Source organism: Delphinapterus leucas, chromosome 8 (genome assembly GCF_059928025.1).
Source record: "Delphinapterus leucas isolate spDelLeu-1000000601 "Yukka" chromosome 8, BTC_Dleu_Yukka2, whole genome shotgun sequence".
In the NCBI taxonomy this organism is placed as follows: Eukaryota; Metazoa; Chordata; class Mammalia; order Artiodactyla; family Monodontidae; genus Delphinapterus; species Delphinapterus leucas.
The window spans coordinates 28,854,326-28,870,108 of record NC_143136.1 but is presented as its reverse complement, the minus strand read 5'-3'; the positions used below and the strand labels follow the sequence as shown (position 1 = coordinate 28,870,108).

At 34.4% G+C, this 15,783-nt stretch overlaps 1 protein-coding gene across 17 annotated transcripts in view; it reads left to right on the top strand.

The window, feature by feature from the left end:
• CREB1 (cAMP responsive element binding protein 1) overlaps positions 1-15,783 on the top strand; it is a 56,154-nt gene that overhangs the window by 31,152 nt on the left and 9,219 nt on the right. For 11 of the 17 annotated variants that reach the window (XR_016394023.1, XR_002643743.3, XR_016394024.1 and 8 more), the window contains 4 exons: positions 432-532; positions 4,650-4,792; positions 8,785-8,967; positions 10,863-11,013. Coding sequence is in view for 14 of the 17 variants with exons in the window: in XM_089916447.1 (XP_089772573.1) it covers positions 432-532; positions 4,650-4,792; positions 8,785-8,967; positions 10,863-11,013 (578 nt within the window). In the remaining 3 variants the exon portion in view is untranslated. Of the gene's footprint in view, positions 1-21; positions 902-4,649; positions 4,793-8,784; positions 8,968-10,862; positions 11,014-15,783 lie in introns of those variants that run through there. The other 6 variants (XM_089916454.1, XM_089916455.1, XM_089916458.1 and 3 more) reach the window with 5 other exon arrangements.

Here is a 15,783-nt window from a genome sequence, read left to right as displayed (position 1 = left end):
TATTCAAAACTATTTACCCAGTAGTTAAAGGAAAATAGTTGTATAGTCACTAGACTTAATGGCCAAATATTTAGTCGTTTATTCTTTCTTTCATGTCAGAAACTTTATTTTACTTGGTAGTTTTGTTCTAACAACTGTAAGAAAACAACTGACAAGTAATATTGATACATTCAGGGTTGATTACAAGAAGTCCTGAAAGAGATTAGGCTGGTTTTGACGAAAAAATTTTAGGTCCTCTGACTTCTGTAGGATGAGTAAAGGGGAGAGGAAAGGGATGGTATGGTTGTCTCCCATAAAAACTGATTTTTTTTCTACCGAATCACATATAAGGTTTATATATGTCCTTTTGTATTTCACTTTTTCTTAAAATTCATAAAAGTTTTATGAGAACTAAAGTTGATTATCAAGATAAAGTTCTTCTTTATTTTCAGATTTCAACTATTGCAGAAAGTGAAGATTCACAGGAGTCAGTGGATAGTGTAACCGATTCCCAAAAACGAAGAGAAATTCTTTCAAGGAGGCCTTCCTACAGGTATGGAAAATTAATAGTTAAATGAACTTAGAATCAGAAGAATAAAGGTACCCTTATGTAGTTGCAGATGAAGAGATGTCGGAAGGCCAATGAGCTGCTGGATTCAGGACCACACAGAATACTTCTCTTCATCTTGAGTTGCTTCTCTCAAATAAGTAGAACCTTACTGTACAGAATAAGAGCACTTCTTACTCTGAACAGTCCTGGATAAACACTGATTTTTTTTTCCTTCTGTTTTTGTAGACTTTGCTGGCTGCTGCTTTTCTGTTAAAAAGATTGGAATACATTTGATAAGGTTATAGCATTTTCTAGCTATATGTCAATTCTGAGGCTACACTACCTACCTCACAACACATTTCTTATGCCATGGTACTTAGCATGATAGCTGCTTGTTAATTTAATAGTTGTTCAGGGTGATGTTTTGCTGATGTTCCCTAATTTTAGGGGCACCTTACTGTAGTTTTGTGTTCAGCTACAAAAGTTGTGTAAATCCATGCCTTGCCTCCAAGATGGACCAAAACTGTTTCTAATACTACGTAGAAATTGGCTCCATATTAAATATCTCCAGGAAGAGCAATTCCACAAATCTTCATAAGCTTACTTCAGAGTCTAATGAACTTCAAACTTATTCTTCCCTGCTTTAGCCTGAATTATTTCTATTAATATATATTTCTGTTTTTCAAAGGGATGTTGAAATTTTTTTTCCCACTTGGCTGCTAAGCTAGCCTTTTTCTCTATCCTTACAAATAAATTAAGGACCCTAAATAAATACCTATAAATTGACTTCGAGGTCTTAAGAAATTCTTTGTTACTAAGTATGTGTTACCTTTATTTATACTCATAGTTTTTTCAAAATATAGCTAGTTTTGTCTTTTAACTTCGAAATGTATTTCATGTTAGTATATAAGATATTTGATCCTGAAGCAGATTCAACCTTGTACTAAGAAACAAGCTACATGGCTTCTCTATATATAAATTCTAGGCAAATCTTAGCTGTAGACCTTATATGAGTTTTACGTTGAAAAAAAATCTTTTATTTGCCTTTAATTGGCTTATAGTGTATATCCCAGCAAAAATCATTATATAGCACTTCAGTTACGAATCAAATAAAAGATGCCTGAGACCACACATGTGTAGAGAAAGCATTACTTTTATGAAAGATGATAATATCTTCCCTTATAATCAAACCTCCATAGTGGAGTATACCATTATTTTGCTTTTGGTTTATGAACTCTTGAAACCTAGCCTCTATGTCTTGATTATAACAAGATCTTTAACAAAATTCTTAGGATGTTTTTGTGAAGTTGGAGAAATGGGAATTAAATAATACACACTGGTTTTTATTGGAACAGCCCAGCTTTATAGTGATCAGTTTTTACCCAGAGGAAATCCTTGAAGGGTTCTCACTTGCTCTCATCTGGCTTGCTATTTTTACCAGCAATTTAGCTGAAAACATAAGAGGCCATGCTTACCAGATTTGCAAATGACAGAAACTAAAGGGCTAAGTACCCTAATAGGTGGTAGAATAAGAACCTTGAAAGATCATAGCAGCCAAGGGAAATAGATTGAAACAAATAGGATGAAATGTTGGCGATAACTGTAAAATTTCTGAGCTTGAGTTTAAAATAAAATCGATTATTCAAGTATAGGATTCTGGATTAAGAATTCATCTAAAAAATATAATTATGCTCTTTTAATTATCATTGATTAGATGTGGTTGCCAAAAAAGCCAATACACTGTAAGGCTACATTGGTTTAAAAAAAAAAAAAACCTAGTGTCTAGATTAAGGGAGGGAATTAATCCCACTGCTCAGACCACATTTGGAATACACTTTAAGAGAAAGTGAACTTTCTTGAGCGGAGAATGTCCAAGATGGTCTGGAGCAACAATTTGAAAAACTGGAAAAAAAGACTGAGAATGATTGCTGGCTTCGTGCAGAAGAGAAGTAGATTTATTTGTAGGTCTAGAAAAGTAGCTTTTAAACTTTTTTTAAACCACAATAAGGAATATATCTTTACAGTTCTCTCTTTCTTCATTATATATAGGTGTGTATGTACACACACACGTATATACCTATATATAGGGATCTGAAGCAAAAATTAATACAAAGCAATACTCATCCTTATCATGTGTGATGCTTAGCTGTTTTTTATTTATTGTTTATGTTGGTTGCAACATGCTTGTTTTCATGGCCCACATAGGGGTTATGACTTGAGTTTGAAAAACATTGCTCTAAAGACCAATACTACTCAAAATATGGTCCACAGCCCAGACTGGTAAATCAGCATCTGGTTAGAAATGCAAATTCTCAGGCCCTTACCCCATATCTAATGAATTAGAATCTCTAGGGAGGGGACCCAGGAATCTGTGTTTTAACATGCTCTTCAAGAGCTTCTTTTATATACTGAAGTTGAAAAACAAGTGTTCTAGAACAGTGATACCCAAATCATGATGTATTGACCAGCTGTCAGTTTCCAAGCTGTTTAAAATAGTTTTGTGTCTTGTTTGCAAAGAGAGAAAACCATCCTTACAGTAAAAATAGAAGTTTACTAAATAGGAACAGGCAGATGTGGAAAAGAATGAGTAAGAAATCTTACAAATGAGAAATACAATCAGGGCAATTATTTTTTTTAAAAAACAACTGTAAGAATATTTCCTACAGTACCAATAAAGGTAATTACAAACATAAATATATAAAAGCCAGTATTATTGTAGTTTTACTTTGTAACTCCTCTTTTTCTCCCATGATTTGAAAGGCAAATGCATAAAGCAATAATTATAAATCTGTTAATGAACACACAAGACATGAAGATGTAATTTGTTACAATAACTACATAAGGGGGAAATGTTTGGTAGACGGTTAAGGCTAAGTTTCAAGCTGGTTTGTTAGAAATTTAAGATTTCAAAAAGTACTTGGGTTAGTATTTTTTTCCCCTCTTCTGTGATTATGTTATTCATTTGAAATGTGGTAAGATTCATTTGTTTTTGTTTGTTTTCCATTTTAGAATTCTTCCGCCATCCTTGTTGATAATTAATTTCTTTCTTTGAATATGTAAAACATTAACATGGTTCCAAAAGTCAGAATTGTACATATACACACACACACACACTCAGAAGTGTCCCTCCACCCATCCTTTTTTACTTCTTTCCCACCCACCCCCAGTAGATAACTAATCAAATTGAACTCCATCTAGTTTATCCTTTCTGACTTTTTTTCTTGAGCAGATGAACAGATACACAAATATTTTCTTATTTTCTTATTTCACCTTCATTCGTATATAAAAGGTACCATGCTATATCCATTATTTGGATGAGCCATAGTTTATTCAACCATTCTCCTATATGTGAGCATGGAGATTGTTTCTAGTCTTTTGCAGTTGCAGTCGATGCTGCCATGATTAATCCTATGCATATTTATTTTGTACTGTTGGAAGTATATTTTAAGGGTAAATTCCTAGAAGTAAGATTGCTGTGTAAACACATTTGGTTTCCCAAATTCCCTCCATAAGGGTTGTGCCAGTTTTATACTTCGAACAGCAATATACAAGAGCATGTATTTTCTCACAGCTTTGCTAACAGACTGTATTGTTATACTTTTTTTTATTTTTACCAATCTGAGAGTTGCGAAGTTAAAAATCAGGTTTTTGGTCTTTTTTTCCCCTCAGTTTTCAAGAGTTATTTGTATGTTAGGGATATTGGACCTTTATCTGTAATATATGTGAACATTTTCTCCTAGTATGTTTGATCGTCTTTGACTTTATTTTTGGTGTTCTTTGCCATAAAAAAGGATTTTTTTCCTGTAGTCAATTTTATTAATCTCTTCTTTAATTGTACCTGGATTTTGAATCATAGTCTTTCTTTATGTTCATTTTAAAGAGAAATGCATCTGTTTTTCCTATTCCTCATATGGTTTTGACATGTGCATCCCTGATCCATTTTTAGTTTATTGTTGCAAATTTTATTGTTTATTATTGTAAATTTTTTAACTGTAAAATTTAAAAATTCTCTCTTAAGCACTATCAGCTTTCTGCCAGTTTCCTGATCTTTTCCTCTTCTTTGTATTTAGCCAGTAAATGTTACTTTTGTTTTAATTGATATAGTTCTCTGTTTTTCTAGGAAAATTTTGAATGACTTATCTTCTGATGCACCAGGAGTGCCAAGGATTGAAGAAGAGAAGTCTGAAGAGGAGACTTCAGCACCTGCCATCACCACTGTAACGGTGCCAACTCCGATTTACCAAACTAGCAGTGGACAGTATAGTGAGTAATAGATATTTCTGTTTTGGAAAGTGCGATGAAAAACTAATGACTGCATTTTCCTTAAAGTAATCTTATAAGCGCCAGCTCTTTTCTAAATCTTGGTTGTCATTATATTTCCTTTACTTATATGCAAAGTTTTGTAACAGAAGTATTTTCTTTCCTTCAGGGTTTAGTTAGGATTGCTCAGGTATGTAAGACCTTTAAATGGCCCTTTGTTTTGTGCAGATGCATGGAGAGTCTTACAAGTTTTTCAAACCACTGCTTGAAACTGTATTTCAGTCCTCATATAGCATATGATGTTAATAGAAAACATGAGTTTTTCAGATAATCATTCTTTGATTATGTTTAAGGCCAAAAATGGTCTCATTTTTCATCTATTTTAATAATTCATCTTTCTTTCTAAAAGTAGCTTTTTTAAATCATATTGACGTTTCACGGTGGGGTGGAGAGGCTTGTTTGCAGTCTACCAGCACATTTAATTATTATTCCTTTTAAGATAAAAGGTAGTGTAGTGAATTATAATAATGTGAGCATAAGGACTGCTGAAATTAAGAGGGCACTTTGCTTTTTGTCACACAGAAAGCAAAGATTCCTTTTGCAGAATTATCAAAGTTTCCATTTCTCTGATGTCTCTGACACTTAGGTCTCTCTTCTTATCTTTCACCTAAATCTGTTATAAAGAACTTTTGAGTTCTGCTTTTGTTTGATCAAAGGCATTTGTGTGAATGGTACCTTTTTCCTCTCTTTTCCCAATATCTTTCTTCCTCCCAAAGTGCCTCACACATTGATGTCTTCATTTTGATTTGTTCATTAAATCCAGTGCTACCCATTATATAGTTTTCCTCCCTGTCTTCCTTAATTACAAATTAAATGTACACATTGAAACTCTTGCTGCATTGGTTTTCTAATGCCCTGGGGTAGTCTGTGTCAGAAATATGTGTAAAAGTTTGACTCCCAAGTTCATAGTTTTCCATTTACAGCTCAGCCTTGGTTTGTATAACTAATTGCATTCCAACTGAATTAAAAACAAGTAGCAGACTTTTTAGCTCAACCAAAGCGGAAACTTTTAATAGTAAGTAGAAGGCAGGCGTTTCTGACTAAGCTTCTTGTCCATTCTGTAAGCTCATTAGAGTTCACTCATTCTTTTCCTTCTTAAGTTCTTTGTTGGCAGAAATAGATACTATCTATATATGTGTATGTGTGTATTTTTTAGCCTTATATCCAAATAATTTGAGTTATTCAAGGTGTGTGTTCTAAGACCTTGATACGTGAACTTTTTTTTCTTCAACTTCAGCACGCTTGAGGGATACAGCATACTCCTGTTAGTAACAGATTCACTCACCACAGCAATTCTCACTTGAACTAGAAATAGAAAGCATGCTCTTTAGGAAAGAGGCATATCAAAATCTCAAATAGGGAAGTGAAGTTGAGGGAGGTGAAGCTGAGAAAAATAGATGTTTAATTTGGCAACTGACAGTTGCTAGTTTTAAAGGTTAATACTTTGAGATTTTAAAAGCTTTATACATATCTTTATCCCTTATTCTCTCTGTATGTGCACATATGACCTTGATGGAACTGATTTAACATTATGTTCTTGATTGTCGTTAAGAATCAGTATAACGACCACTTACATATACAATATTTATATGTTTCTTAACTTACAAAAGAAATATATGGTTGTAAAAATTCAAATGGTAGAGGTTTTTAGTGTTAATAAAAAGTAAAAACCCTTTCCATCCCTCCCCATTAGAGTTTGGTATATATCCTTCCATTCTTTTTCATTCTGTTTATACATACATGTGTCATGTATTTTTATACAAGTGAGACCTACATTATTTATATACCATAGACAAATATATGCATATATAGTTATGTATGTAGTTTCTTTTAATAGCTACATTGTGTTTCACTGTAAAATATAACATTTATTTAAAAATCACACACTGATGAATATTTAGGACATTTCTACTGTTTCAAACAATGCTACCTGAACATTCTTTTATATATATATAGTATCCTGTCCTGTCAGTGGGGATAGCATCTAAAGAGTGGAATTGTTGAAGCCAAGCCAGCCTGCCCAATTACCCTTTCCAGTGGGTACACCAATTTGTACTCCTTCAATAAATTGTTTTTTTTTTTAACTAATACTATTATTAGTTTTGTCCATTACTTGGTTCACAGTCCCTGATTATAAAGTCTTGTTTGAGAGATTTTATTCTTAGTTAGAAAAACATATTTTATTTCACTAACTGAAACTGTTTTCATTGTGGCTCCTCAGAATCTCAGCTGGGTTTGTTTAATTATACTCTTTTCCTTCTTCTAGATTTTGTGGTAGAATCATTATACACACCTAAAGATATGTCAGTTGCTTGATTTCTATCTTTTTCTTCTTGTTTTAATGAATTTAGTTTTATTGAAAGCTATCTTAAGTCCTTTTGGAATATGAAGTATATAACTAAATATTAAGAGAAAAACAATGTTTGATAGGCTCAGACTTGAGTTATTCAGAGTACTTTCATATATACATGATCTCATTTGATTTTTATAACAATTGTACTTAGTGGCTAGAACCAGATATTTTTATTTTTACAGAAGAGATAACAGATTCAAATAACAGTTTAGTGATGGAACTTGGACTAGAGCCCAGATCTCCTGATTTCTAGTTTCCTTCTTTCCTCCCACCTTGAGTTCATTGGTATGTAGTCAAGAAGAAAGTTGTGTGCATTGAATACAGTGGAATTTGCTTATTAACTCTATTTGAGAAATTGTGGTTTGATTCTGTTAACCTGATTCTTTCAAGTTATCCTGAAGTATTAATCTCAGAATAGTTTTTACATATTCCTTTTTTTCTCCTTGTCTAAGATAAGTAAAATTTATGGGATTAGCTAAAGTGGGTAGATTGTATATGCCAGTATCTTAATTTTCACAAGTATTATTTACTAAACCAAATCACAGCCATTAACTGTTATTATTTCTTGATTGAACAGTAAATAATCCAGTTTTTCATACATAGATGACTCAGGATATTAGTTACCCAGAGCTAGCTGACAGTTGATCCCAAACTAATTCCCTTCTAACAGACAAAAAGTAACATGCTCAAATCAGACATGTTGATTTAGTTAAAATCCATTATGCAATTTTATATGTAATATTGTGATTTTTAGTCCTTCTCTTTTTGGAAAACTTTTAACAGGGAAAGTATCTTATTAACTTTTTACATGTACTGTAGCATAAAGGTTAATTGAGGTTTTTTATAAAGTGAAATGTCTACTAGTATGAGCCAAAGTTGATTCCTTTGTAACAGATAAATGACAAGTATGATTAATTTGTGAATAATCAACGGATCCTACATGAGAATGCTTGAATAGGTAACTTAGAAATAGCAGTAAAATATTTTTTTCTAAATGATGACCTTGGGCTCTAATTTTAAACTCCACGAGAGGTCTGTGATAATTAAGTTCCATAGGACATTTCCGTTGTTCCATTGAGCGGACTTTTGTTACACTTCATGCATTGCTAACCGAGTTAGAGAACAGAATGCACTACTGAACTGCTTTATTAATTATGAATTAAATAATCATTTATTGGGTGCCTACTACATGCCCATATCTGTGCTAATAAGTACATGAACGTAGAGAAGGAAAATATTATGTAGTTAATGCCAGAATAAAGGAAGTGTGGGTCACAGAGTGGTACTTCTTGTGAACCAAGTAACTTCAAGTGGAATTTAACATTTCCTCATTTTTTATTTGTTAACTGACATTACTATAAATTATAATGTTCATAGAGTACGTTTGTATTCTTGAAATTGGATATAGGTTTCCTGAGCAGAAAGTTACTTGAGTATACAAAATCCTTCTTGGTGATGTTATTTGCTGTAATAATTTCTCCTAGATTATGCCTTGCAAATTATTCTGCTTTGAATTTAGTGTGTGTATAAGACTTACGTGGTATTAATTAAACTTGTAATAATAAAATCCATTGGGTTTTAGTTGCCATTACCCAGGGAGGAGCAATACAGCTGGCTAACAATGGTACCGATGGGGTACAGGGCCTGCAGACATTAACCATGACCAATGCAGCTGCCACTCAGCCGGGTACTACCATCCTACAGTATGCACAGACCACTGATGGACAGCAGATCTTAGTGCCCAGCAACCAAGTTGTTGTTCAAGGTAAGAGAATTCAGAATTCACAGGTGTGGTAAATTCTTTGAAAAGTTAAAATTTTATAGACTCAGAAAAAAGTAAGTATGATACTGCAAAGCACTATTAAAATATAGTTTATTTTTCTTCATTATAGATACTGTTTTCCATGAACTCTTCTTCCATTATTCCAATTGGACCAAAATGTCATGGCATAAAAACAACTATTTTCAGTTTTAAAAATATAACATCTATCTTTATTGGATATAGGAGAAATGAGGTAGGTTAGAGGGAAAGACAATAAAATTAGGAGTTAAAAAAAGATAGATTCTAAATCTAAATATGTATAGATTCACTTCGTGACCTTTGTGAGTAAGACCCAGCCTCCCTAGGCCTCATTTTTTTTCATGTGTCAAATGAAAAGTTGTACTAAATCACTGATAAGAATCTTTGGAGGTTCAAAATTCTGTTCCTCTGCTTTTAAGTCAAAAGAAATTTACATCTTCATTTCTAAGATCATCATTTTTTATTTCAAAGGATAGCATTATATTCTGAAAAATCTTATACCAGTGTGTAAGTCTCCTGGTCTATGAGCAAAAGTAGTTAAATCCATGGTGAATTATAGAAATAGCTTTTTTCTGTTTTGTTTTAATTTTTTTGTTCCTATTTGTTTCAGAAATCTTTATGGATGGGAGTTGACCATTTTTCTTTGAATTCACTTGAATATTTTAAGAATATGATTTATGCCACATTTAAAATTTGCATATTAAGGAAATAATAATAAATCTGTTTCTAAAATATTTTTATTAAAAATATGTTTTGCCTCTGTTAGGTAATGACAGATGTGCCCCTTCACCATGGATGATTAATTTTGAATAATTCTAAAACACCAACTAGAGAGTCATAATTTATTTAAAGGGCCCTAATGTATTTACAGAATATTTTCTGTTACTAAACAAATAATATTTGAAGAAGATAATATTTTGCTTATTAATGGGAGTAAAACAACTTTTCACTTTACATGCAGGTACTCAAAAATTGTAAAGCAGGATGTCAGTGAATTTGAATTCTGAACGTCAGTTTGAAGATGGTAACATGTTTAGTATATAAATCTTTTCCACTCAAACTACACATTTTAATTGATATTAATAACAAATATGGATGATTTTATAAAGAGCTTCAAATTCTCTCAGATAATGTTAGGTTTCTTATTCCTAGGAGGGCATATTATTAAGCTGTTTTTAGAAGCAATTTGACAAATAGAGACTTTTTCTTTTCACAAATGATGGATCATTTAGTTAGAAAAGTAAAACTTCAGTTGGTTCAGCCGTTATCATTTACATTAAAACAATGCTTACAAGTAATATAATTGGCATAAAATGGTACACTTTTTCATACTTTGTTTTGTTACAATTAGGAATTTATAATAGTTGACCATTATGCTTTATTTTCTCTTCCATTTTGCTATTTTATGAAAAATCATGGTCGTTTTTATGTCGTGGCAAGAGTCTACTTGAAATTTTTTAATATGAATTTACCAATATCAAAGGAAGACATTGAGGACTATACTCTATCTAGGAAGATCATCCAGGCTGTGCCCCACTTACCTTTTAGACTTAAGGTTGGTAAGCATGTTAACAACAGAATAGAACTACATTCCAATGAAAGATAAATATAAGACCCAGCAGACATAAGTTAAGACCTCTTTCATCCAAGTGACTATACTAATAAATACATTAAATTGGGAATTAATTTCTGAGTAATGTCCCAAAGAGTGCTGATTCTTTCAACATTTTAGTCAGAATCATCTGTTCCTTTTTTTCCTTTTAATCCAAAATATATGTTTAGATTGATGATTGACAGGTAGTTTTACCAAGTCACAGTGCTTCAGTGTTTTACACCATGCTCACTATTTTTCTTTTCAGCTGCCTCTGGAGATGTACAAACATACCAGATTCGCACAGCACCCACTAGCACCATTGCCCCTGGAGTTGTTATGGCGTCCTCCCCAGCACTTCCTACACAACCTGCTGAAGAAGCAGCACGAAAGAGAGAGGTTCGCCTCATGAAGAACAGGTACATACATTGCATTTACTTATATTGTTGTAGGTCAGGCATATTTTCAGATTCTGCCAGATGTGTGTCTTTAACATCTGCTGACAATAGGATCTTTGCATTGAGATATTTTTCTGGTAAAATTGATGGATCTTGCTAAAACTTCTTTATTTAGCTTCTCATAAGCTGCACTTATGAGATGGCTAATGGGATTATGGGTCCATCTTTGATGATAGAGTAGTTTTCTTTCATGCAATTTCCCCATGGGAGATTTAACGCACAACTTTGCTATGTTTTCACTATTGCTTCAACCAACTAACTAGGTTATTTAAAAATTGTTTCTTTTCATGAGTAGTATTGTTAAGATTAAGAGTTTCATGTATATATATATTAAAATTAAGTGTTAAGTTTTATTTATATTAAATGTATTTGTAATAGGTAAATGTATGATGGCTAGTCTAAGTTTTAATGCATATTATCTTTACTCAAAATAATAACAATTTAACACCTAAAGAAAGATTCTTCAAAAATAGATTAATGCCGAGAATATCTTATTATTGACAAAAATCTTAAAATAGAACTAGCCTTCAGCAATGAAAATGCTACATATCAAAAATTTATTAAATGTGGGAAAGTTATTCCCATAAAGTAAATTCATAGCTGTAAATGGCTTTGTCATCAAAAAAACGTAATAAAAAATTTTATTTACTTATATTTACCTTAGTATTTTTATTTATTTAGTTTAGGATTTAAATATTTAGCTTAAGATATAGAAATGACCTAAGACAAACCAAAGAAAATGAAAATAAAGATATTAAAAGTTTGAAACAGTGAAAATATTCCACTGCTTTTCACCTCAAGATTCTTCAACTGCTGTGATAAAGTGAAAGAAACATAGAGGTTGAACTTAGAGGATGTGGATTCAAGTCCTAGATCTACCCCTTTTGCTGTGACTTTAGAAGAACATAACCTTCTAAACCTCAGTTTTCTCCTTTGTAAAACAGGATCCCACTACACACCCAGAGGGTTGCTCTGGGGGTCAAATATGTGGGTCAAGTAAGATAATTCCTTTGAAAGCACTTTGTAACTGCAGTGCTCTGTTGAAGTGTCTGTTTTTGTGCAATTTCATGTTTCAGCTTAGATCAACCTCTTTCATTCCTAAAATATTCCTAGCTGTTATAGAACGTTGGTGAATTACACCTAGGCAGAAATGGCACAGTTTTTTTCCAGATTATTAGGAAAAGAGTTGGAAACAAGCTGAGTAACTTATTTCACTTGTGCTCCATCAATCTGTGATTTTAAGTATTTAAGCTACAATAATAAACAGAAGCATAAAATCTGTGTTCATATTTAAATGTATTTTAAAATATAAATTAAACTGTGTTTTAAACTTTTTTAATGTTTGTAAGGAAATGTGTAAGTAACCCTTTTGAAAATTAGAAGCAAGTCTGATTAGAAGTCTCAAGTAAAGGCTAGGTTATAAAGTTTAAGACGACAACATTTACTAAAGAAACCAGTTCTCAGCAGACACAACAGAGCAGTCAGGTAAAAAATACATCTCTCGATTATGAAAGCAACAAAGGACTTCAGATTATGTCTGTGTAGTTTGGCTCTATGGAACAGAAACCTTTCCCCTTACACAGAAATCACTTAAGAAGCAGCTTAATTGTAGTGGGTGAGGAGGCAGCACTACAGCTTCTTGTCTGCTCTGGTGTATAGAGGGCTGCCCATTTATGAAAGCACATTAATTTGACAGGCATACCAAATTCTCCTTTTCCTCTTTGTGCGATTTATGATTCCCGCCCCCCCCCCACACACACACACACCAGTCACATACACGCCAAGCTGGGGACAGGGAACACATAGCTACAATTCCTAACAACCTCTGCTTGCTTGAGATATTCAGGGAAGCCACCTGACTTACTGTGAACTCTTTAATAAAATACTTTAGCTTGGATTTAATTTCACTATAAGGAAACTTCCCATTGACTCTGGTATAGTTCCTTTTCCCTTTATTCCCAGATATCTGCTGCTTCTACTTTTTCAACTTCCATTCACTAGAATCTGGCTTCTGTGCCCACCATACCACTCCAGTGTCTATAAAAAGGTACAGATACCTTCCCATTTGGCAAATCTAGTATTCTCTTTTCATTTTATTTTACCTTTACTGGGAGTATTTGACACTTTTGACTGCTCATTTCTCTAAACTCTTCTTCGGCTTACTCACCTGGTTTTCTGACTACTTTTCAAATTTTCCCTTGAAACTTTCATCCATACCTATGTATTTCAGGCATCACCTATATGTTGATACCACCTAATTATATATATTCCGACTTTGACTTTTCCCTTGAGATATTATTTATTTAGGTCCTGGTATGTGCTGGACACGATACCTCATTTCTTTACATATTTTATTAGTTCTGCCCACAGTGAGAGAGAAGCTTATGTCCACTTTACAGAGGAGATATGGTTCAGAAAGAAGGTAAATATTTTGCCAAAGGTCACACCTTTTAAAAAATGGGTAGAAGTGAGATATGAGCCTTGCTCTGCCACCAAAGCCTGTGCACCTGCTACCTGTCAGATTCAACCATCATCTCCTGCTCTGCCTCTCAGACAAGAACACATGGCAGTGTGCTGGAGGTACGTAGCACCAAGAGGCAAACATGGAATGCTTTCCTTGAATATTTATTTGGCTCAAAAATTTGAGAGAAAAAACATCTTTAAGGTAAACTTAAAGATACAATTCACACCAGCAGCAGTTGCTTTGGACTGTGCTCCCATATTTAGTTTCCTCTGCCATTATGGTTACTTAGGTGGAAAAGTTAGAGAAGCACTCTCCTCCTGAACATATTCACTAGGATAAATGTCCCTATGTGCCTCAAACACAGCCTGTCTTCTAAACTTGATAAGAAAAAGTTGTGATTCCCCAAATTCTATAACATTCAAATTGCCATTTACTCAAAAATGAAGATAGGGCTTCCTTGGTGGCGCAGTGGTTGAGAGTCCGCCTGCCGATGCAGGGGACACGGGTTCGTGCCCCAGTCCGGGAAGATCCCACATGCCGCGGAGCAGCTGGGCCCGTGAGCCATGGCCGCTGAGCCTGCGCGTCCGGAGCTTGTGCTCCGCAACAGGAGAGGCCACAACAGTGAGAGGCCCGCATACCGCAAAAAACCTCAGTGTCTTAGAACAACAGGGACTTTCCCTGGTGGCGCAGTGGTTAAGAATCCACCTGCCGGGCTTCCCTGGTGGCGTGGTGGTTGAGAGTCTGCCTGCTAATGCAGGGGACACGGGTTCGAGCCCTGGTCTGGGAGGATCCCACATGCCACGGAGCAACTGGGCCTGTGAGCCACAGCTACTGAGCCTGCGCATCTGGAGCCTGTGCTCTGCAACGAGAGGCCGCAATAGTGAGAGGCCCACGCACCGAGATGAAGAGTGGCCCCCGCTTACACAGCTGGAGAAAGCCCTCGCAGAGAAACGAAGACGCAATGCAGCAAAAATTAATTAATTAACTCCTACCCCCAACATCTTCTTTAAAAAAAAAAGAATCCACCTGCCAATGCAAGGGACACGGGTTTGATCCCTGGTCCAGGAAGATCCCACGTGCCGCAGAGCAACTAAGCCCATGCGCCACAGCTACTGAAGCCCGCACGCCTGGAGCCCGTGCTGTGCAACAGGAGAAGCCACCGCAATGAGAAGCCCGCACACCTCAACAAAGAGTAACCCCCGCTCGCCGCAACTAGAGAAAGCCCGCGCGCAGCAACAAAGACCCAACGCAGCCATAAATAAATTTATTTATTTATTTATTTATTTATTTTTAAAAAAACCAACAACAACAAAAATTTCTTCCTCACTTATGTTACATTTTGGCAGCTGCAAGTCATGGTATGGCTCTCCTCCACATGCTCCCAGCCAAAGGAGGAGCACCTCTTTGAGTCCTGTCATTATTGTAGCAAAGGGAAAGGGGAAATGCTTTTTGAAGCACCTGCTTGATGGTGGTGAACATCTTGTCCACTCGGGTACCATAGGCCAAAGCACAGGCTAGGACAAGCCCAACATCAGTGAAATGGGAATGGTGTGCTCTTCCCACAGGGAGGGAGGAGTAAAAAATTATGGAAGCAATACAACCCAGCACCTCTGTCTTACAATTTTAGAGTGCAGGAAGAATTTAATAGGTTTCCTAAGAGCAGAAGTAATGAAGGAAAAGGTTAAGTAGGCTTGACCATCTAAAAATATGAAACCTCTGATTAGCCACGGAAAAGGTAAAGTAGCAAAGCAAACAATAAACTAGAAACATTTTAACAAAGTCAGGAGACTGATAAGGATATAAATAAGTAGATTCAAAGAAAATGAATTAGAAATGGGGTAAAAAAAACTGAAAATTCAAACCAGTTAAAGTGTATGCTATATAAATTAAGGTACATCCTTTCAACTGTATAAAACCAACTGTTAATAATGCAGATGTGTTTTTATTGAGAAGGGAAGATGTTCATAGTGGAAAAGAGCAGGTTACCAAAGAATATGTATTATCCCATTTTTATTTATTTTTATTACAGAAGTAAAACATGCTCCATTATAAGCACATTAGAAAACATAAGCTAAAATATTTACTCAACACTAATTGTGCCACCCAAAATGTTAACATTCTGGAGTATAATTTTTTTCCCCTAATATATATGTGCAAAGATAAATAATATGTTTTTAGTATACAGTTTTTAATTTTTTATTTTGAAATAATTTTAGCTTATGGGAAGTTATAAAAATAGAACAGAGTTCCAGATACTCTCTATCCAC